This window comes from Piliocolobus tephrosceles, chromosome 16 (assembly GCF_002776525.5).
Source record: "Piliocolobus tephrosceles isolate RC106 chromosome 16, ASM277652v3, whole genome shotgun sequence".
Lineage (NCBI taxonomy): Eukaryota > Metazoa > Chordata > Mammalia > Primates > Cercopithecidae > Piliocolobus > Piliocolobus tephrosceles.
Genome location: NC_045449.1, coordinates 49616908 through 49639901, shown reverse-complemented (window position 1 = coordinate 49639901; position 22994 = coordinate 49616908). Strand labels below are relative to the sequence as shown.

Here is a 22994-nt window from a genome sequence, read left to right as displayed (position 1 = left end):
GGAAAAAATGCTCAACACTACTAATCATGAATGAAATGCAAATGAAAAACACACTGAGATATCACCTCACACCTGCTAGAATGGCTATCATGAAAATGGCAAGAAATAACAAGTGTTAGTAAGAAAGTGGAGAAAGAAAATCCTTGTACACTGTTAGTGGAAATGTAAATCAATGCAGCCATTATGGAAAGCAGTATAGCGATTCCTCAAAAAATTAAAAGTGGAACTACCATGTGACCCAAAAATCCCACTACTGAGTATTTAAAGGAAATGAAATCAGTATGTCAAGGAGATATCTGCATTCCATGCACATTATAGCATGATTCACAATAGCCAAGATAGGGATTCAACTTAAACATCCATCAATAAATGAAGTAATAGAGAAAATACAGTATATATACCCAACGGAATACTATTCAGCCTTTACAAAGGGAAATTCTGTCATTTGTGACAACACGGATGAACCTGTTGGATGAAATGCTGTGAACCATACATCTGATCAAGGCTTAATATCCAAAATATATAAGTAATTCAAGCAACTCCATAACAAGAAAAGAATGTGATTAAAAAGACATTTCTCGGCTGGGTGCAGTGGCTCACGCCTGTAATCCCAGCACTTTGGGAGGCCGAGGCGGGTGGATCACAAGGTCAGGAGATCAAGACCATCCTGGCTAACACAGTGAAACCCCGTCTCTACTAAAAATACAAAAAGAAAGTAGCCGGGCTTGGTGGCAGGCGCCTGTAGTCCCAACTACTTGGGAAGCTGAGGCAGGAGAATGGCGTGAACCCGGGAGGCAGAGCTTGCAGTGAGCCCAGATCGCACCACTGCAGGCTCCAGCCTGGGCGACAGAGTGAGACTCCGTCTCAAAAAAAAAAAAAGAAGACATTTCTCAAAAGACATATAAATAGCCAATAGGTTTATGAAAAGGTGCTCAACATCACTAATCATCAGGGAAGTGCGCTAGGGAAATTTTGGTCAAAGAATACAAAATTTCATTTAAGTAGGAGGAATAAGTTCAGGATAACTATTATACAATATGGTGACTATAGTTAATAACAATAAGAAACTGGATTTTAAATGTTCTTACCACAAAATAGGTATGTGAGATAATAGATATGTTAATTAGCTTGATTTGGTCATTACACAATATATTCATATATTAAAAAATCATGTTGTGCACCATTAATATATACAATTTTTATTTGTCAAAAAAAAATTTTGAGACAAAGTCTCATTCTGTCACCCCAGCTGGAGGAGTGCAGTGACACAGTCTCAGCTCACTGTAACCTCTGCCTCCCAAGTTCAATAGATTCTCTTGCCTCAGCCTCCTGAGTAGCTGGGATTACAGGCACCTCACCATGATGCCTGGCCAATTTTTGTATTTTTAGTAGAGACGGGGTTTCACCATGTTGGTGAGGCTGATCTCAAATGCCTGACCTCAAGTGATCCACTTGCCTCAGCCTCCCAAAGTGTTGGGATTACAGGCGTGAGCCACATGCCCGGACTTATTTGTCAATATTTTATATTTCCATAATAGGTAAAGTTTTTAGTAAATATATGTGAATTCCCACCCACTAAATACCTTACTGATGACTTTCACCTGAGCTAAACCACAGTAAATTAAGACAGAAGAAATAGTTCCTTCCAGGTTTGCTTCAGATTTTGCAGGGTCAGGAAATAAGTTAATGTCTTTCCAAACGCCCACAAAACATAACACCAATTAGGGGTGTGCTCCTAATTACCAAAATGGATAAGATAAGGCAACTCTCCCCAGTCATAAGTGTCAACAAAATGTGATGCTCGTGTCAGCCAGAATGGAAGTTAACTTCCCATGGGAAACAGTGGGAAGAGGAATTTAAAAATAAAAACAAAAACCTATTGGTTGAAGAACTAGGTTGGGGAAATAATGATTACAGTTCTATTCTCTACTTATGTAGAAAAACTTGTGAAAATAAAAGCAGAAAAAGTCTCAGAAACATCACAGCCTGCCTTGGCATAATAGCCCAAAACCATGATGCCAAATTTCTATTCAGTAATGAGCTGATGAGGTTTATCTTCTAAGGATGGAAGTGAAGAATGACTCACCCAACATTTAAAAATGTAATAATGAACCTGACATTGCTCCACCCAGACCCATTTCTCAGATTACCACCAACCTGAGGGCAACTGCCCTCCTACAGGAATGAGCCCAGCAAAGTGAGTTACTAATTAGAAAAAATCACCCAATTATGCCAACTTGCTGAGACTGGCAAGCCATGTTTTACTCTATGTAGGCAGAATTTCATTCAGAACACACTTGGGACTTGCCTATAAAAAGGCAAACAGAACCATTTAGACAAGAAGGGACTCCATTCTAGCTTTCACGAATACAGCTCTGCAACGCGTTTGCCCTGATACCATGTCTCTTCGACTTTCCAGTGCATCCAGGAGGTCCTGTCCTCGTCCCACCACAGGATCACTCAGACTCTCTGGTGGGGGAACCAGTTTTGGGGCTGGAAATGCTTGTGGCATTTCGGGGATTGGAAGTAACTTCTCTTGTGCCTTCGGAGGCAGCTCATCCGGAGGAAACGCAGCGGGAGGCAATCCCTGTGCTGGCTTCACTGTGAATGAGGGGGGGCTCCTTTCTGGCAATGAGAAAGTGACCATGCAGAACCTCAATGACCGCCTGGCATCCTACCTGGACAACGTGCGTGCTCTGGAGGAGGCCAACGCTGACCTGGAGCAGAAGATCAAGGGCTGGTATGAGAAATTTGGGCCCGGCTCTTGCCGTGGTCTTGATCATGACTATAGCAGATATTTCCCGATAATTGATGACCTTAAAAACCAGGTAAGAAATCATACTTCACTATCATTTTCATGTACCTTTATTTCTAAATTGTGTTTTCCTTTATTAAATTCTAAAAACATTTATCATTCCTACTTGTGATTTTTTGGTTTTTTTTTTTTTTTTGAGAAGGAGTTTTGCTCTTGTTGCCCAGGCTGGAGTGCAATGGCAGAATCTCAGCTCACTGCAACCTCCACCTCCTGGGTTCAAGAGATTCTCCTGCCTCAGCCTCCCAAGTAGCTGGGATTACAGGCGCCTTCCACCACGCCCACCTACTTGTGATTTCTTAAAGAGAATTCCAGTTTAGCACTGGAAATAAGCATTAAGTAGATTCAGTTCGTTTACTTCATGATAAAAGTCAAATTCCCATTTCTAGATCATCGCTTCCACCACCAGCAACGCTAATGCTGTTCTGCAGATCGATAATGCCAGGCTTACAGCCGATGATTTCAGACTCAAGTAAGTAGACTGCCAGAGTGAAATGAATTCATGGCAATTCATGCAAACCATTACATCAAATTTGCAACTCTTATTCCAAAACTATAAAACACTTGAATTTCACATAAACAGGATGTTATTACTTTTTTATGCTTTGATTATTAAATACAAAGCGTGAACTGCTATTAAAACTAGTTCTTTTTCTGTCAAATACTGCAAAGTAGAAACAATAATAATTATTATTATGCAGCAAGTTTTGAAAATGCCTCTTGTGGCCAAATCTTCAAAATTCTGGAATTCTAGCATTTGTCATTGATCAGTGACTATGTCTCCAACCATGTGACAAATTAGGAAATCATTAACACTCTTTAAGGTATGAAAATGAGCTGGCTCTTCACCAGAGTGTAGAGGCTGATGTCAATGGGTTACGAAGAGTTTTGGATGAAATAACCCTGTGCAGAACAGATCTGGAGATTCAGTACGAAACCCTGAGTGAGGAGATGACTTACCTCAAAAAGAACCATAAAGAGGTAAGAGCTGGTCATCTACATTTTGCTATCCTTTTGCAGACACTGTGCACCTGACAGGAGATAATGTACATAACCTCTCATATAAAAAGTTGGTGCTGAAGACACATTGTCAGACAGACATGAGGGCTGAGCTGTCTCTTCAAGAGTCAAATTCTTTGTACAGATTCACCCTTGCTCTCTCATCAAGTTTCCTATGGGAAAAAATAAAGGAATCATGTTTTCCAGACCAATCAGGGTTATAAGAGCAGTGTTTGGCTATGTAATTATAGCTAAGTTAAAATGATCTACTTAGGAGATTACATCGAATTAGATAAAATAAATATAAAATAAACATACTTTAAGGACATCCTTAAACTGGAAAACTAGATCTAAATTTCTCTATGACAGTGGCAGATTTAAAACACTGAAACATTTACTTCATACATACATTAAGTATACAAACTTAACACTAGTACATATTCTTTATAGGTATGGCTGTAAAAATAATGAGAATGAAATTAAGCTATTACACCAGAATTTATACTTAATCATAAACTTCCGAAGCAGTCACTGTTGGAAGTTAAGTTCCAAATTTTATATTGCAGCAATTACATCCTTAGGATTGCTTTCAGAGGTGCTGTTTTCCAAAAGGGAAAAATCTTTATCCTTTGAAAATAAATTTGATATTTTAAATAGCCAAAAGACTTCTTTCTATGTTCAAGCCAAATGCTTAAAACAGAAGATCAAGCTAAGAATCCTACTTGATTAGTCATGAAGCTGTCTTATAAATAAAACTACTTGAATAACATTGATTTGCCTATGTGGATTCAAATATAGTTATAGCCCATGGTGTTTAATCAATTTTTGATGAATTAAAAGCAATTGATTTTTTATTTTTGTAATGCCTCACAGGCAACCCTACATATATATATACACACACACACACACACACACACAGGCAAATATATATATATATATATAATATATAAATATATATAGTTTATAAATGTATATATATATAATCTTTTTCTTTTTATGCTTGAACCAGGAAGTTTTCACTAAATCCTCAGAAGTAAAAGCCACATCTGTAGATCGGGAAGACATAGGGTCAACCAGGAGGAAAGAAGCCTGGATTAGCTGAGGGGCTCACTGCAGGAAGGAATGAAAGCCTTAGTTACCATCATTAAGACCAATTCATGAATGAGGAGGAGAGTTTCTGCAGCAGACAGAAGTTGATGGGTGGTATTCCAGTACACACAGTCTTCGCTGTGATGCCTGCCATTCACAATCTTCACTTGATCTTAGACAAAAGGCTGAGAAGCGATGCCATTCACAATCTTAGAACTGACTCACACATTCTAACAGCTTGCAGTTCAGACAAGGTAACATGTAGACTTTGGCTGCAAAATAAATTCCAGCTTCCGTGATGATAATAATTATAATAACCAGCATTCATTTAGCATTCATGTGCAAGGTAGTATCACAGAGTCATTATTATTATTAATTCTTTGATTTCTTTTAACAACTCAGGAAGGATATTTAATTATCCTCAATTTTCAGGTAAGCAAATAGAAACTTAAAGAGGTTAAGCAACTTTCCCAAACCCACCAGGCACTATAGGGCAGAACCAAAATTTACAGAGAGATTTGTGTGACTCCAAAGTCCAACATGATACTGTATATATGTCCCTGTATAGACTTAATAGACAGCTGCGATTCTTTAGAGGATGATGTTCTTCCCTGAGGGGTGCACACGCACACACACACACACACTCACACAATTTATTTACTTATCATCATTTCAGTTGTTCAGAATTATTCAAACTCAGCCCTTCAACCATGTTCATGGCTGTGTTCAGGGTGTAGCTGAGTTAAGACTGCATCAAAGCTGGCCTCTAGTGAAATGAAGAGCAGTCCACAAAGGTGGAGAATAGAATAAGCAATGGAGGACCATTCATTTTAAATGTTTAAAACTTTCATTTGGAAAAGGAATTAAGACTCATTCTGAGTAGTAGAACTGGAACTGATGAGTTTAAGTTATAAGAACAGGAGTTTGACTCACTATAATATAGAACTCTGCAACAATTAAAACTCTTCCAGAATGAAACAGGCTAGTTCATGAGGTAGTGAGTTCACCGTCTTTGAGAATTAGGTCAACAGGACAGGAAATATCAAATGTGGTGGGAGGGGGTCAATGCACAGCCTGGGGAAAACCAGACAAACTCTAAGTGCCCTTCCAAAGCTAAGCTTCTAGACCTTCCATGAGATCCCTGCAGAGTTGAGCTGAACACTTTTCTGCCTCTAGGAAATGCAAGTTCTGCAGTGCGCAGCTGGAGGCAACGTGAACGTGGAGATGAACGCAGCCCCCGGGGTGGACCTCACAGTTCTTCTGAACAACATGAGAGCTGAGTACGAAGCTCTTGCAGAGCAGAACCGCAGGGATGCGGAGGCCTGGTTCAACGAGAAGGTGACTCTCCTCCGGAAAACAATCCCTTTGCATGTTACTGATATTCACGAAACTAAGATTTGCTCCTTCACTTATGGCATTTCAGAGCGCCTCCCTGCAGCAGCAGATTTCTGAGGATGTCGGAGCCACAACCTCAGCCCGGAACGAGCTGACTGAAATGAAGCGCACTCTTCAAACCCTGGAGATTGAACTTCAGTCTCTCTTAGCCACGGTATGAAAAGAACAATTTTTTACCATCCCCCAGGGCATCATGTTAGATACTTGCCAGCTGGTTTTAAAAACCTTAACAATATTGAAATATATATTTTTATAATTGTCTTAAAACATAAGCAGAGAATAGGATTGTGTAGCTGACAGCTAAAACTTGAATGTCTTTAGGTCTATTCTACCAAAAAGAAGGATTTGCTCATTTTTCAGGCAGTATCACAGTCTTAACTATGTGTCCATGTGAAATCTAAAACAATTATACATAAAGTTAACAACAGGAGAAAATCATATATCAAACAAATCCCTGCATATCTGCATATCCATCTCAGGTTCTCTTTATTGCTTCCTGACAGAAACACTCCCTGGAGTGCTCCTTGACAGAGACCGAGAGCAACTACTGTGCGCAGCTGGCGCAGATCCAGGCTCAGATCGGGGCCCTGGAGGAGCAGCTGCACCAGGTCAGAACTGAGACCGAGGGCCAGAAGCTCGAGTATGAGCAGCTCCTGGACATCAAGCTCCACCTGGAAAAAGAAATTGAGACCTACTGTCTCCTTATAGGAGGAGATGATGGGTAGGTAAAACAATTTGCATGGATGGCGTAATATCCTGAAATCTGCTTGCAAGTTAGATCCCACTTTCCACTGGAAAGTGGACATAATTTGGCTGCATACATTTATTATCATGAATACTAAATATTAAATATAATACACACTCGACTGCCAAAATACAAATTAACATCTTAACAAACCAATATGCAGCAGGCACCAAGTTTAAGGTATGAACATTGAAAATATCACTTCTAGAGTGAAAAGAATAAATGGGAAGCTAATTGGAGTTTCAATACGTGGACCAGGATTCTGACTCTGGAAATGGTTTCTGGAGCTCATCACGCACAGAATCCTGTCTTCATAGCACTGATAAAGTCCCATGGGCACAAGTCTGGGAGTCTAGAGCTCAGGGTTGTTAGGAGGGGGAAGCTTCCTGAATTCACAACGAAGAGCATTTCATCGCCCCAAAAAGTTCTTCTGTGCCCCACTTCCCTTGGCAGTTACTATTTTATCCATTCTTGATGTTAATATAAAAGGAATCATACAGGAAAAAAATCACTTCTTAACACTGAAGCAGAACAAAAACATTACAATCTCAGAGAAAACCGCACTTAGAAAAAATATCTTGTAATTGTCTAACTGCTGAAGCGATCTACACCACTCCTCCCCATCTATCATCAAACCCTCCCTCATTGACTAGAGTGATGCTTCCACATGTAAATCATTACACAGCTATATACATTTGTCACAGTTCACAAACCTTCAAAACTTAAAAGGGAGAATTTCAACCTAAGTTGTATAAATACATCCAGTGGCATGCCAGAACTGCTGTTAGCATCTCATGACAGCCTCTTCTGCACGTCTCTTCCTAACTCCTCACTTAGTGATGTCACTTGGTAAGTTGATATCAGCAATGGAGAAGGTATTCATACCTCTACAGAAATCGGTAAACACTACAAATCAAATACTGGGTTACACAGTTGAAACTACCAAAGAGCTAAAGAAAACCATATGGTGAACCTAGAATTGATGGAGTTCTCTCTAAATCACCCTCTTTTGTGATGTTTTCACAGAGCCTGTAAGTCTGGAGGTTACAAGTCTAAAGATTATGGATCTGGAAATGTGGGAAGTCAAGTCAAAGGTAATTCAAATGAAATCTGTTGTCATGCTATCCTACTTTTTAAATTTTCTCAACTTTTATTTTAGGTTTGGGAGTACATTCAAAGGTTTGTTACATAGGTACACACATGATATGGAGGTTTGTTGTACATATTATTTGATCATCCAGGAATTAAGCCCAGTACCCAATAATTATCATCTCTGCTCTTCTTCCTCCTCCCACCCTTCCCCCTCAAGTAGAACCAAGTATCTGTTGTTTCCTTCTTTGTGTTCATAAGTCCTTATCATTTAGCTCCCACTTATAAGTGAGAACATGTGGTGTTTGGTTTTCTATTCCTGCGTCAGTTTGCTAAGAATGATAGCCTCCAGCTCCATCCATGTTCCTGCAAAAGACGTGATCTTCTTCTTTTTCATGGCTGCATAATATTCCATGGTGCTTATGGCTTTATCCACTCTGTCACTGATGGGCATTTAGGTTGATTCTTTGTTCTTGCTATTGTGAATAGTGCTGCAATGAACATTCACATGCATGTGTCTTTATGGTATAATGCTTTCTATTCCTTTGGGTATATATACCCAACTACTTCATTTTTAATGCATAGCTTGATTGTTCTTATATTACCATGGCTTGGTAAGAATACACACAATAAAGATTTGTAGTAGACATCATATGTGCTAGATATCTAATGTCAGTGATGTGTGCTAATTTTAAACAAAATAACATGTCACCGTGTTTTTTCCTAACCAAATAATCAAAATTATTCACCAAAAATGAGTCTAAGTATTTGTGTTTAGTGCATAGTTCATCCTATATGCAAATACTATATTCATTTTTAACTATATAAAATCTCCTTTTAATTTTTAATTTTCAGACTCAGCCAAAGCCATAGTGGTTAAGAAAGTTCTTGAGGAGGTAGATCAACGCAGCAAAATACTTACCACCAGGCTTCACTCCCTGGAAGAGAAATCTCAAAGCAATTAATTTGAGATGCAACAGAGAACGTATGAGAACGTATGCCACATACCCCCTAAGAAGAAAAGGCATTATGTATCTGTCCAGAAAAATGTGCATGTCTAAGAAAAATGTCTGTCCTGTTGTCTTTCTGTTATTTTCTCTTTCTGGGCAATCAATAACAGCATCTCCCCACTCATCTGGAAGAATGCCACACACAAATATGATGACTCATTTTATTATTCTACAGAAATCTGTTGTCAATTCTTTGTATTCAATAAACCTCTTCTTTAGCAAGTTATCATTGGTGATATTGTCTTTAGAATGTTTATGTGTGCAATATAAATATGTGAACACGTAACAGCTTTTATTTATATAAAAACTCTTTTAAAATAATAGATTTCCTCATAGATTTTCATCAGGCTTACCGTATAATTCAAACTGAGACAAATTCAGAAAGAATAAAAGTACTTTTATTTAAATCCCCAATCTGCCATACTTTGACATACTAAGAAGCCTATTCCCTTTAATAATAACTAAAATGTATATATTTCAGGTTCTTCATCTGTAAATGGGGATAATAAAAGTAGTTCTTTCAAATGGTTATTGTAAAGATTAAAGAAATAAGTTATTGCAAAGTGCACTTATGGGATAAGCATTTGATAGATGCTAATACATATTTTTAATACTCAATATTTATAATGATTAATGCTCAATCTCATTTTCCTTTTGGATATATATTTTAAACAGTATTCCAAATGTAATAGAGGTTATAGCAAAAGTTTTAGTTTAGAACCCAAGTTATAGGAATAGAGCCATCCACTTCTACTACAAAGTTGGAGCTGATGTTTATAACTCTCTTGACCATCAGATTTACCTCTACTAAAGGGAAATAGATTAATTAAGAACATAATTTCCTCAGATCAGATATTACCTCTAGATATTTAGTTGACCCTCTATACTGTATGGATGGATTATCTATATTATAATCTATTCAAAAAATGAGTTTCAGCCTCTATGTGAAAATAGAAAGCAGAAAAAAAAAGAGTCTTTTAAGTGTGTTGTAATTATCCCTGAATTGTTTGTATTGTCTGCTTCTGATACAATCTTAGCCACAGGCCTAATTATGTTCCCCATTAGATTATGTGAAACAAAAATATTACAACCTCAGAGAAAATTCCACTTAAAAAAAGATATGTTGTAATCGTCTAAGTGCTGAAGCAATTTACACCACTCTTTCCCACCTATCATCAAATCCTCCCTCAATGATACGGTTTGACTCTGTGTCCCACCCAAATCTCATTTTGAATTGTACTCCCATAATTCCACAGGTTGTGGAAGGGACCCGGTGGGAGATAATTGGAATCACGGGGGCATTTTCCCCCATACTGTTCTCATGGTAGTGAATAAGTCTCACAAGATCTGATGGTTTTATCAGCGGTTTCCGCTTTTGCATATTCCTCATTTTTCTCTTGCCATGTAAGAGGTGCCTTTCGTCTCCCGCCATGATTTGAGGCCTCCCAGTTATGTGGAACTGTAAGTCCAGTTAAACCTCTTTTTCTTCCCAGTCTTCATCAGCAGCGTGAAAATGGACTAATACACTTATTGACTACAGCAATGATTCTCAATGTAAATCCTTACACAGCTATATATGTCATGATTCATAGACCTGAACAACTTAAAAAGGTGAATTTTAATATAAGTTTGTAATACACCCCGTCATGTGCTAGAACTGTTACCATCTCATGACAGCCTCTTCTGCACATCTCTTCCTGACCCTCCATTTAGTGATATCACTTGGTAGCTTGATGTCAGCAATGGAGAAGGTATTCACACTTTTGCAGAAATTGGCAAACCCTACAAATCAGAAATTCTTCCTCCTCTGAAACCTGGTTATTACACATTTGCCAGCACATCACTGATTGTACTCTAACAAAGATGACTTTAAAAACACACACACACACACACACAATGGTTAACCCCTTTATATACACAGACAGAGAGAAAGATGAATACATCACTACCTTTCTTAAAATCCTCCAGTGGGATTGCTTGAGCCCAGGAGGTTGAAGCTGCAGAGAACAGTGATTGCACCTTAGCCTGGGTGAGAGAGTGAGACCCTGATTCCAAAAACAAAAAAACAAAAAAAACCATACTCCAGGGGATTCCTGATGTACCTAGGACTAAATTGAAATATTTTTCTATGGCCTCCAGAGCCCGATGTGACCTGGTTCTGCTTATCTCTCTATTCATATCTTATGTCTTCACCTCCCCCGCAGCACTAACAATATTGCCCTCCTCTTATTCCTTGGATACAGCAAGCTCATTCCTGCCGCAGAGCCTCTGTACTAGCTGTGCCCCCTGCCTGAAACGCTCTTCCCCAGATCTTCCCATGGCTAATTCCTTTTGATCTTTCTCATCAGAAGAGCTGTCCCTGACCACTCCAGCAGAAGTCACTAGTACCTCACACTGCCTTACTTCCTTCAGAACCTTCATCAGCACTTGAAATTATCTTGTTTGTTTATTTTATTTCTTATTTGTTGTTCCTTCCCCTGCATTGGAATGTAAGCTTTCTAAGGCAGGGATATGGCCCATTTTGTTCAATATCATATCCCCAGTAACCAGACAGTTTCTGGCATATGGTAGGTACACATTAAATATTTGCTCAATAAATGAATAAATACACACATCTAAAACCAGAAGAAGTATTTTATATTGGAAACATGTAAGACTAAAGTTAGTAATTAAAACTATAAAAGGTCACGGCTGCGATGAGTCAGGTGTCTCCCTCTCCCTAACTAGTCTGTAAGCTTTTTTAAAAAAAAGGAGAGCTTATGCTGCACATCTTTGACCAGCCTCTCATTATACAGCAAAACCTGTGCCTTGCACAAACTTGGTCCCCAGTGATTGTTCTTATGACGAGTTTTTGAAGAGTGAAAGTCTTGGCCTGAATGAGGAGACTCTAGGCCCCCTGAGTGACCTTTCATATTTCTCTGACGGCAGAGGAGAAAAGTAGAGAGACATGGGCGGGTCCCTGAAGAGAGAAAGGGAACATAATAGGCTCGCTGGGAAGGCTAAAGTCCTGTGTCCCTGTGTCCTCCAAGGTGAGGGGCCTGGGCTGTCTCGCCAGAAGCCAGTCTTCATTTGGGATGAACTACCAGTTATCCCCATTAGAGAGTAGAGAGTTGGTAAGCTTTACCAACTTTAATATACTTTTTCCTTTTTTACTGAAGGAAAAAGTATATTAAAGAGAATGAATGTGATAAATGTACATATGTAAAATAAAAAAGAAGTGGGGTCATGTTCTAAAATGGGAATATCAACATTTAAGGAGTAGGTAGAGGAATGCAAATCTATGAAGAACAATCAGTAGGAATAGTCACAGGGGTAAAAATGAGAATCAAGAGATGATACAGGACACTTGGTTTCAACTGGTTCTCCTACTGGAAGCAACTAAAAATACTGGATAAAATCCTTTTAAAATATTTTTAAAAGCATTAATTGGCCAGGCACAGTGGCTCATGCCTGTAATCCCAACACTTTGGGAGGCTAAGATGGGTGGATCACCTGAGGTCAGGAGTTCGAGACCAGCCTGGCCAATGTGGCAAAACTCCATCTCTACTAAAAATACAAAAATTAGCTGGGCATGGTGGTGCATCCTGCAATCCCAGCTACTCGGGAGGCTGAGGCGGGAGAATCGCTTGAACCTAGGAGACTCTGTTTCAAAATTTTAAAAAATAATAATAATTTTTATGAGGGAACAACGATGGGGCTGGTGGCACGGGGGTAAAAGAATTTACCAAGAGAGCTGTAGATAAACAAAGGCAGACTTGGCTGGGCACGGTGACTCAAGCCCTTAATCCCTTCCCTGGGAGGCTGAGGCAGATGGATTACTGGAGGTCAGGAGTTCGAGACCACCCTGGCCTAAATGGCAAAACCCCATCTCTACTAAAAATACAAAAATTAGCTGGGCATGGTGGCAAGTGCCTGTAGTCCCAGCTACTCAGGAGGCTGAGGCAGGAGAATCACTTGAACCAGAGGTGGAGGTTTCAGTGAGCCAAGATCACACCACTACACTCCACCATGGACAACAGAGCAAGAGTTTGTCTCAAAAAACTCTCAAAAAAAAAAAAGGGCAGATTTATTAGAGAAAGTAGGAAAATACATTGCGAGAAGGCAACAAGCAGGATCAGAAGAAGAGAAGCTGACTGCAAAGAAAGAAAGGCTTGCTGGAGATTTTATAGGATGGTGTTTATGCTGTCTGTTGAAGAGGGCTTTGTTTAGTATTGATAATGCAAAGCTTGTAGTGAGCTAACTTGCAGATGTCTGGTGATAGTTGGGTGCAGGAAGATTGTAAGTTATTTTTTCAGGAGGGCTGTGTGTCCTGGACCATGAAGAAAGGCAGACTTGTAGCTTATCTGCTTTATCTTTTTGCTTTTTCCTGCCCCCACCAGCCTGACTCCCTTTCCCTAATTAGGATTTCAAATTAACGAGCTGTAATAACAAGCTGACCAAACAGCTGAAAACCCTGACCAAACACTATGTGAAGGAAGGAACCCAGAGAGAAAAGGAGAAATCTGAAGATGGCTTGCACTTTGAGGCATTTGCTGAAGCTGTGAACTTGTACTTCAGTGTTTATGACCCCACAGAGTATGAAGAACAAGAGATAAAATGTAGCACCTGCCTAAAATGGGGAGTATAAACAGAGACCCTTCCTGATAGGTATTAGCCCCCAAAAGCCACACATGTAATATAAGCATGACCTAGAAATAAACTCACCTCCGTGCCGGAGAATTGCAAAGAAAGTTCCCTGTCTCAACCACTGGCATAAAGGGAAGAGGGAAAATTAACTCTGAGAATATATGGTTACAAGCCAAACTTTGGATAGGGTTATAGCCCAAATCCACACTATCTTGCTGCATGAAAATAACTTTAAGCTGGGAATTTACTTTAAGAGGGTTCCTAATCACTGGTACCTCCCTGGGGGCCTAACAGAAGCAAATGCAAATTCTCTTTAGATAGACCCACTATCATCCCAAGCCTCAAATGATTCTCATAAATAAAATTTGTAAGGGAAATTAGCTGTTGATAATCAGAAATTGCTAAACAAGATACCATGAGCAAGACCCAATAGAAACAATTTTAAAATATAGAGCATAAAAATGATCAAAATACTTTTAAAAATAAAACTTCAAAAATATGAGCAGAATCCAAAACACTATAAAGAATGGCTAAGGATATTTGAAAAGAGCCAAATATAAACTTCTAGATGTAACAAATGTAAGAAATAACATTTAAAATATCAATGTTTAGAGCCAATAGTAGATTAGACACAGTAGGAGAGAGAATTAGTAAACTAAAAAGTAGACTGAGGAAATTATCCAGACTTCAGCACAGAGAGAAAAATATTAGGTAGGTAGGTAAGTAGATAGATGGATAGATACATAGATAAGATTAAGAGAAGCATAAAAGAGGATAAAGGATAAAAAGAGACAGCCCTATTAAAAATGGCACAAAAATTTGAACAAGCTCCTCACCAAAGAGGAAATCCATACATTCAATAAACATGAAATATACTCAATCTTATTAGTAACCAGAGAAATGCACATTAAAAATCACAGCTAGCTTCCATTTCACACTTTCCAACTTGGCAAGTATCAAAAAGTCTTCCTGTAGCAAATATAGATGAGTATGTGGAGCAACGAAAACTCATACTCTTGTAGGGTTGTAACTCTGAACTTCGAAAATTTGGTTTCACCTAACCAACTTGGATATGTGCATATTCTATGCAGTGGGTTGAATATTTACGATCTTCCAAAATTTCTATGTGGAAGTCTAGGTGATGGTATGAAGAGGTGGGGTCTTTGGGAAGTAATTAGGTCATAAGGGTGGAGCCCTCATGATTGAGAGTGGTGTCCTTAAAAAAGAGACCCAGAGAACTCCCTTGCCCTTCCACCTTGTGAGGACACAGTGTTACACGGCACAGAAGGTGACATCTATGAACCAGGAAGTGGACTCTGACCAGACATCAAAGTTGCCAGCACTTTGATCTTGAACTTCCCAGTCCCCAGAACTGTGGGAAATAAATCTCTGTTGTTTATAAGCCACCTAGTGTATGGTATTTTGTTACAGCAGACCAAACAGATTAAGGAGGTCTAGAACTTGGAAAGATCCTTACACAGGTGCACCAGGAGACATGTCCAAGAATGTTCATACAACATTGTTCATAGTAGTAAAAAACTAGGAACAACCCAAATACTAGCCATCAATGGTAGGATGGATAAATAAAGTGAAGTCTATACCAAAAAATGCTATCCAACAGTGGAAAATAATGGACTATAAACCCTGTGGTGATGCTGTGATCCCACTGGCTACCCAGATTCAGCAGGCTTCCAATAGAGAGCTTTTCATCCCAGCTCTATAGGTATTGGCAGCAGGCAGTCCTCAGCCATCAGCCCCTCAGGGGTTGCTTCAGCTGCAGTGTCACCTCACCTGAGTTCACATCCTACATCCAATGAATGATTGATACAGCAGTATAAAGGCCTGGCCATCTTGGCCCCACTCAGGACAGTACTGAGCTCTAGAGCTCCTGATGGAAACTCACTTTCTACCTGTTCCCAGTCCTGCTTCCTTCTCCCTTTCTATAGGTGTTGATCCCAAGGCAATCTTTAATAACCACCCTGCACACTAAACTCAGCTCTGACTCTGCTTCCCAGAGAATCCAACCTACAACTCCCACACACATCAACAATGATGAGTTACAAAAACATAAAGCCAAACAAAGGAAGCAAGTCCCAGCATAGTGCATAAGGCAGATTCCACTTGTATAAAGTTCCAAATAGAAAAACTAAACAAGACATTGTTTAGAGGTGCATACGTAGATAGCAAAACTTTTTGTAAAGGCAGGTGAAAGATTTTCTTCCCTTCTGACACCAACTCAGTGTCCTACAATTCAATTCAATTCTAACTTTAACACACTGGAGTTAGTGTCAGACTCCACGTGTCTAAAGGCTCAGTCCCACAAGACTGTCCTCACTTCAGATACCAGCCACAAGTACCAGGCCCCCAGGTTACCCACACTTCTGTCTGACATGGCTACAAATTCAGGGTTCTCACAACCTCCCTCTCTGCAAAGTTTAATAGTTCTCTAGAATGACTCACAGAACTCAAGTAAGTGCTTTACTTATTATTGTGGGTTTCCAATGAAGGATACAACTCAAGAACAGCTGAAGGCAAGAGATGCCCATGACCCGCTGCACACCATAACCAAACATGCCAGGCACAGCAGGGGGTCCAGGACCCCAGTCCAGACTTACCAGCTGCTGGTATTCATTCTGACTGATCCATGCCCAGGCCATATAATTATTAACTATTTGGGATATCACACCTGGTTTTATTCATTTTTCCTTTGTTTTCTTCTTATCCACATCTTAGAAAATCTTTCTTATCCACATCTTAGAAAATCTTACAAACCATTTGTAGCCTCAGGAATGGTCTAGTGGTTGTACATAGAACTGTTTCCACTATTCCCGGTGATCAGTTTCCAGGGCATGAGAACGTGATCAGGAGCGGTTCCTAGGTAGTCCTATGAGGATTCAGACTAGAGCTGAGTGGTTCCAGCCTCGGTGAGAAGGTCAGAGCACCATGGCTGGGACCTTTTCCTCTAATTCATTTTATTAATGAATCAAAGGAATATATCAAGCTAAAGAAAATATAGTCCCTTAGTTGTCAGAGAAGGCAACACTGAAAAGTGGTTAAGGGAATAAGCCTCGAATTTTCTGGATTTAAAACTTTTTTTTTTCCCTTTCTAGCTGTGTTTTCTTGAGCAAGTTATCTAATTGTCCTGTCTCTCAATTTCCTCACCTGTAAAATGGTGATAATAACATTAACACCTATTCAGAGAGTTGGTGTGATGATTAAATATCTGATCTATGCACTTTGGAGAGTGTCTGGTTGATATTAAACCCTCAGTCAAGGTAGCTACTATGGTGAAGAAAAAATAAAAATTTAAAAATTAATTATATGTTATCAGAGAACTTTAAAGCTATAAGAGAGATTAGAGACTAGTCCATGTCATTTCCCCTTGCGGAAACTAATGCCCCATGAGAAGTAGTTGATTCAGAGGCAGAATGAGAGATTTCATCTTATCAATTCTCATATTTATTTATTCATTTATTTATTTTTGTAGAGATGGAGTCTCACTATGTTGCCTTATCTGGTCTCAAATCTCTGGGCTCAAGCAATCGTCCCTCCTTAACCTCCCAAAGTGCTGGGACAGGCATGAGACACCACGCCCAGCCTCATCAATCCTCCTAAAGGTGAATGACAATTCTCCCTACTTTACCATAAGACTCTGACAATGTGTTGAATAAATCAGTCAATTAAAAAATATATATTCAGGAGAAAACGGCCTAGTTCCAATGACTGTGGTGCCAAAATGGCAAGTCTACAAAGAACACACAGAGAGCACTGTTCCTAATCCTGTCCTCTGTGATACTTAGACCTGCAGGAACACGGCGCTCATTGCAGCCTAAACCTTCCTGCTCAGATGGGAGGTTCTATGTGGCAAGATGGTTAACATGCCTGAACTAGTGTCAAAGGCAGGAAGTAATTGAAAACTTTCCAAAAAGGGAAGAAAAATGTAACCACCTTGGTTCTTGAGGGCATTCTGCTTAATATGGAAAGAGGTATATTTACATACCTAAGAGAGCATGGCTATAATTTGTAAATTACCTAGAGGATTTAGTAACTGAAACATAACCAGAAGTCCTCACTCTCCACCAATTTATGGGTATCCGTGAAGTCTTCTTAACATTGATGCACTAATTTAATTGTTCTAGTTATTTAACTGCCACCTATAAAAAACTACATACAGAACCTGTGGCTATCAGCCTTTTCCACTATAATTTAATGCTCTGCACTAGGCCACTGATACTCTCAAGTCTCATGATATGCTACAATCACTTGGAAGTTTCTATCCAAAAAGGGAGAAAAGAAACACCCTTCTACCTTTTCTCTGAGCTCCATTCTGTAGGGGTGTGTTGGGACCCCCAAGACCATCCTCAGTTTCAATGATTCACTAGAAGGACTCACAGATCTCAGAAAAACTGTTATACTCACAGTTATGGTTTATTACAGTGAAGGGATACACATTAAAATCAGCAAAGGCAAATGGCACATAGGGCCATGTCCAGGAGAGACGAGGCATAAGCTTCCAATTGTTCTTTCACACGGAATCACAAAAAACAGCACTTCATTCTCCCAGAAATGATGTGTGGCAATGCATACGTAGTAATGTCAACCAGAGAGGCTCACCCAAACCTTGGTGTCCAGAGTTTTTATTGGGGGTCAGTCACTTAGGCATGGGACGCCCACCTGATTCACCTCAGTGACTCAGTCTCCAGCCCCTCCAGAAGTCAAACTGATACAGCGTAACCCAAGAACCCCACTGTAAGTCACACTGTTGGCATAAACTCTCTGCTGTGGCCTAAAGCCCCAGGTATACAAAGACACTCCTATCAGGCAGAATATTCCAAAGCTGAGAGCTTTTTCCCCAAGAACTGGGTAAGGGCTAAGCCTTTCTTTGGTATGTGCAAGATCTGAACACCCCAAGCCTGCCGAGTTAACCCTTTCCTGCAAAAGAGGTCTCCTGTGCAGAGCCCCAAGACAGTACAGAGTTTCACTTCAGCATATTCATCCCCTACAAGTCCTACCCCCAACTGCCAGCATGCATAAGCACCCCACACTCAAGCCCTCCACACCCTTGGACATCTAGGCTCTGTCGTCACATAGAGCTCATGATGGAGTCCATCATTTCCTTAAAATGAGTTCTCTTGGGCTGGGCGTGGTGGTTCATGCCTGTAATCCCAGCACTTTGGGAGGCCAAGGCAGGCAGATCACCTGAGGTCAGGAGTTCAAGACCAGCCTGGCAAACATAGTGAAACCCCATCTCCACTAAAAGTACAAAAATTAGTTGGCACAGTGGCAGGCACCTGGAATCCCGGCTACTCAGGAGGCTGAGGCAGGAGAATTGCCTGAACCAAGGAGGCAGAGGTTGCAGTGAGCTGAGATCATGCCACTGCATCCAGCCTGGGTAATAGAGCATGACTCGGTCTAAAAAAAAAAAAAAAAAAAAAAGCTGGACATGGTGGCTCACGCCTGTAATCCCAGCACTTTGGGAGGCCTAGGAGGGCAGATCACAAGGTCAGGAGATTGAGACCAGCCTGGCCAACACAGTGAAACCCCGTCTCTACTAAAAATACAAAAATTAGCTGGGCCTGGTGGTGGGCACCTATAATCTCAGCTGCTGGGGAGGCCGAGGCAGGAGAATTGCTTGAACCTGGGAGGCAGATGCTGCAGTGAGCCAAGATTGCACCACTGCACTCCAGCCTGGGTGACAGAGGGAGACTCCATCTCAAAAAAAAAAAAAAAAAAAAAAGAAGAGTTCTCTCTTACAGACCTTCTTTAATGTTTAACATCTGCTGGGTTCCTGCCAATCTTTAGCACATGCATGTATGCAAAGCCCAATTGCAGAAAAGACTTGAGATCTTGCCACAGAACTCACCTCAGCAGAAAATAAAGACAATTACCCCTGAGAGTACCTAAATCTCCACTCAGGCTCAGAGGGACCTAACAGTGTTTGGAAGCTTTGACTAAAGAAGAAGGATGAAGTTTTTGTGTAAGAAATAATTGAATCAGGGCAAGCTTAAGAAAAAACTTACATTCACTGAAACCGTTTTCCAAGTGATAAAGCAAAAGTGAGAGATTCAAGCAATACAAATAGGCATGTTTCAAACATATCAGAAGGTAGTATTTTCAATCTGTTGCCACAATTAAGTCTCTAGACCCAGAAATGCAAGAAGAAATTACAAATGGGTACTCCCTTAAATCTGACATAAAAATTTATCTTCCAAGACGTAAAATCCACTCTTCCCTTCCTCTTCACCTACAATATAGATTTTTCTTAAAGTCTAGAGATAGAACTTAAGAAAACAAACACTGGCAATTAATTGAATAGTGATTATACTTTATGTGTATATATTACTTTAGAATTTTAATATACAGACAAAAAGTAAAAGTTGATCTTCACAAAACCCTTACAAGAAGTATGATGATCATTTATAGATCAAGATCCAGATTAGAGACGTTACCTGTTTTGTCCTGGGTCACAAGCAATTTAGTGAAAGTACAGAATTTGAACTCAGGTCTACAAACTACTAGTCCAGTGTTTTTCCCACTCAACACATTACCCCAGGAATTTGGCATGGATTTCAAAAAACTGAACCCCTTGAAAGTGATTCCACAAAAAACAATTTTATAGAAAATGTTTTCAAAACACATGGGCAGGCATAGCAACAAACTAACAGATGTCACGTCTTTTCTTCAACGTGAACCAAAAACGTTTAATTTTATACCACTGGTTAATGCCAATGAAGAGAAAATAAAATATATTCACTTCACTAAGGAGAATTCACCAAGACAAGGACAGAATACCTCTCGGTTATTGAAACAAGTGTGATTCTCAGAGTCATAGGAAAATTGGTAGATTTCACGGGAAGTTTTGTTTAATTATAATATTCACCAAACTTGTCTCACAAGGAAGATCTGAAACAAAGTTGGTGAAATTAGAGTAAAAGGTAAGAAAATATTCCTCATTAAAAAGGATTAAAATTTTAATGTTATAAAGCCAAATTGCTATATCTGCCTGTGTTACAGTTAACACACAAACACACACAAAGAGGTTCTTTCTTTCCCCCAAAAAATGAAATATTATGAAACGTAAAATATGTGGTGATAACTTTTAAATCACTACAAAGGAACAGAACTTATGGGGGAACACTGAATTTCATGTGTAAGGGATCATAAAAACTGGGAGAACCGTGTTCTCCCATAAACTTCATCTCTGCAGGCGTGTACACCTTTCAGCCTAGTATCTCCTCAAGGAAAATGGGTGGTCGATGACACACCCTCAGAGACTAACAGCGAAGGTGGCAACCATAAGCTCAGGATCTCAGGGGACTTTAGGTAGGAAAATGAGTGCTGGCTGGGAATCAAGAGACTCAGATTCTAATCCTAATTCTTGCAGTAACAGATTGTATTGCATAGAGGAAAACATCACTTTTGAGCCTCAGTTTCCTTCTCTGTAAAACACCCTCACTGCCTCTCACAGCTCTAATAAGTAACAAATGGAGTTGAAAACTGCAAAAGTGATATAGAAATGCAAAAGCATTGATGGCAGAAGAGATTAGACAAGAAAATTATGTCTTATTTAAAGGAGCCAAACGTGTTTAATCTGATAAATCATTAGAACATATTTTTGAAAAGTGGCACTTGAGGCAGATTAGGGATAGTGGTGTAAGTGGTGTAGGTTTCCACGATGATGAACAGACCTGCAGTTTAGGTAACGTCAAGATGTAAAGGCCAACTTCTACAACAGTGGGCTTTTCCCACATGAAGAACAGATGGTCTGGGAAACCCTTTCTTACCATGGTACAGTATTAAACAAGCAGCTCACTCAACAAAGTCAGCAGGGATTTGGTCCCAGCCAAAAATTATAGCAAATATTATCCACTAATTGAAGAATTGATGAGTCAAGCAAAAAAACCTACACTCTTCAGCCTCTTTATTAGAAGCAATGGTTTGGAGGGGCTTTTAAAATTTGAAAAAAAAAAATGCATTGCAACATAGACATAATCTTGCTTTCTATTTTTGAAGTTAACAGCTGCTAGTGATTAAAATCTTATTAATAGCCATAATGGTTATTGATTACATCCATTTGTCATTAAAAACAAAAGCAGTTCTCAATCCAAAAGAAGGCTGTATTCCAAGAGTTGTTAATAAATGTTTTCATTCAATAATACATTTCACACTTCCTGTATGCCAGGAATTACTCCTGGTCCTTTACAAATATAACTTATTTAACCATGTGATAATTTTATGAAGCAGGAGCTATTGTCTTCAATTTACAGATGAGAAAATGAAGGCACAGAGATGTTATGTTATGTGCTGAAGGTCACACAGCTAGTAAATAGCCAAATAATTAGTGGGGAGCTAGAAGTACAAAAATGTGGCTCCAGGATTTTTTAGCTGCCATGCCATGCTGACCTTTTAGAACTGATATAGTTCTCCACAGAAGCAATGGTATAGTTATAAAATTACACAATACCCTACTTAAACCACATGTAGCTAAAATTCTATTGATCTATCAAAGTGCTATCCCTGGCTCCCAGCCCAGTACTTGTCAGAGAGGAAGTGCTTAATAGCGTTTGTTGAATTTAAGATGGAATAGGTGCCCCACTTATGATGTTAACACTCTAGAACATTGGAGCAGTCAATGGCAGAAACATAGATGTGCTCCTCTACAGCATCTCCTACACTGGTCTCCACGGTTTGGTGGTGGAAAGGAATTTGGGTGATTGGGCCTTGTGGAGATAGCACAACTTTTTAGCAGCAGATGACAGATGGGGTTTTGGTTTTTAGCAGCAAAGCAGCAGCACAAAACTTCAACAGCAAGCTGGGGAGAGAATCTGGGTTCTACTGGGCAGCAGGATATGGTTGCAAGCCTGTGGCAGAAGGTGGAGTGGAAGTAGGTAGTGGACGGCAAAGTGAGTTTCTGGTACCAAGACACATGGAAACTGGGTCTGTATCTAGGGCAGCTATTTGTCAACAAGGGAAGATGATAAATCAGCCATCTGCAACCCACAATCTGTCTCTAGGTCAACACTCGGACAATTAATAATCTCTCTCTACTGTTTCTCAGTAGGCAAAAAAAAAAAAAAAAATGTAAATTATTTTTTGGACAGTTACTGAACACGGTGAAGAATATGTAAGAGAAGATTTGCTGTGATTATATAAAATACAACAAAAATTATACATGAAGGGTTTTTCCCCACTCCTGGCTCTGTCTCCCAGGCTAGAATGTAGTGGCACA

At 39.6% G+C, this 22994-nt stretch overlaps 1 protein-coding gene and 1 long non-coding RNA gene across 7 annotated transcripts in view; one reads left to right on the top strand and one right to left on the bottom strand.

The window, feature by feature from the left end:
* Nucleotides 1-22994, bottom strand: part of LOC111537442 — a 90587-nt gene that overhangs the window by 41965 nt on the left and 25628 nt on the right. For all 6 annotated transcript variants that reach the window (XR_002729980.2, XR_002729981.2, XR_002729982.2 and 3 more), the window contains exons 3-4: nucleotides 3773-3984; nucleotides 2679-2816 (exon numbers count right to left, since the gene is read on the bottom strand). This is a non-coding gene — a long non-coding RNA (uncharacterized LOC111537442). The remainder of the gene's footprint in view (nucleotides 1-2678; nucleotides 2817-3772; nucleotides 3985-22994) is intronic.
* Nucleotides 2346-9365, top strand: KRT25 (keratin 25). The gene is made up of 8 exons (XM_023204194.2): nucleotides 2346-2828; nucleotides 3202-3284; nucleotides 3637-3793; nucleotides 6077-6238; nucleotides 6324-6449; nucleotides 6799-7016; nucleotides 8067-8134; nucleotides 8985-9365. Exons 1-8 carry the CDS (start codon nucleotides 2400-2402, stop codon nucleotides 9092-9094), a joined length of 1353 nt encoding a protein of 450 aa, XP_023059962.1. The 5' UTR covers nucleotides 2346-2399; the 3' UTR covers nucleotides 9095-9365.

Bases quoted from the DNA above. Each gene is read 5' to 3' on its own strand.
- KRT25 (XM_023204194.2), top strand. From the start codon at position 2,400: ATGTCTCTTCGACTTTCCAGTGCATCCAGGAGGTCCTGTCCTCGTCCC. The intron at 7,017-8,066 runs GTAGGTAAAACA...ATGTTTTCACAG, and splicing joins CTTATAGGAGGAGATGATGG to AGCCTGTAAGTCTGGAGGTT. The intron at 8,135-8,984 runs GTAATTCAAATG...TTTAATTTTCAG, and splicing joins TGTGGGAAGTCAAGTCAAAG to ACTCAGCCAAAGCCATAGTG.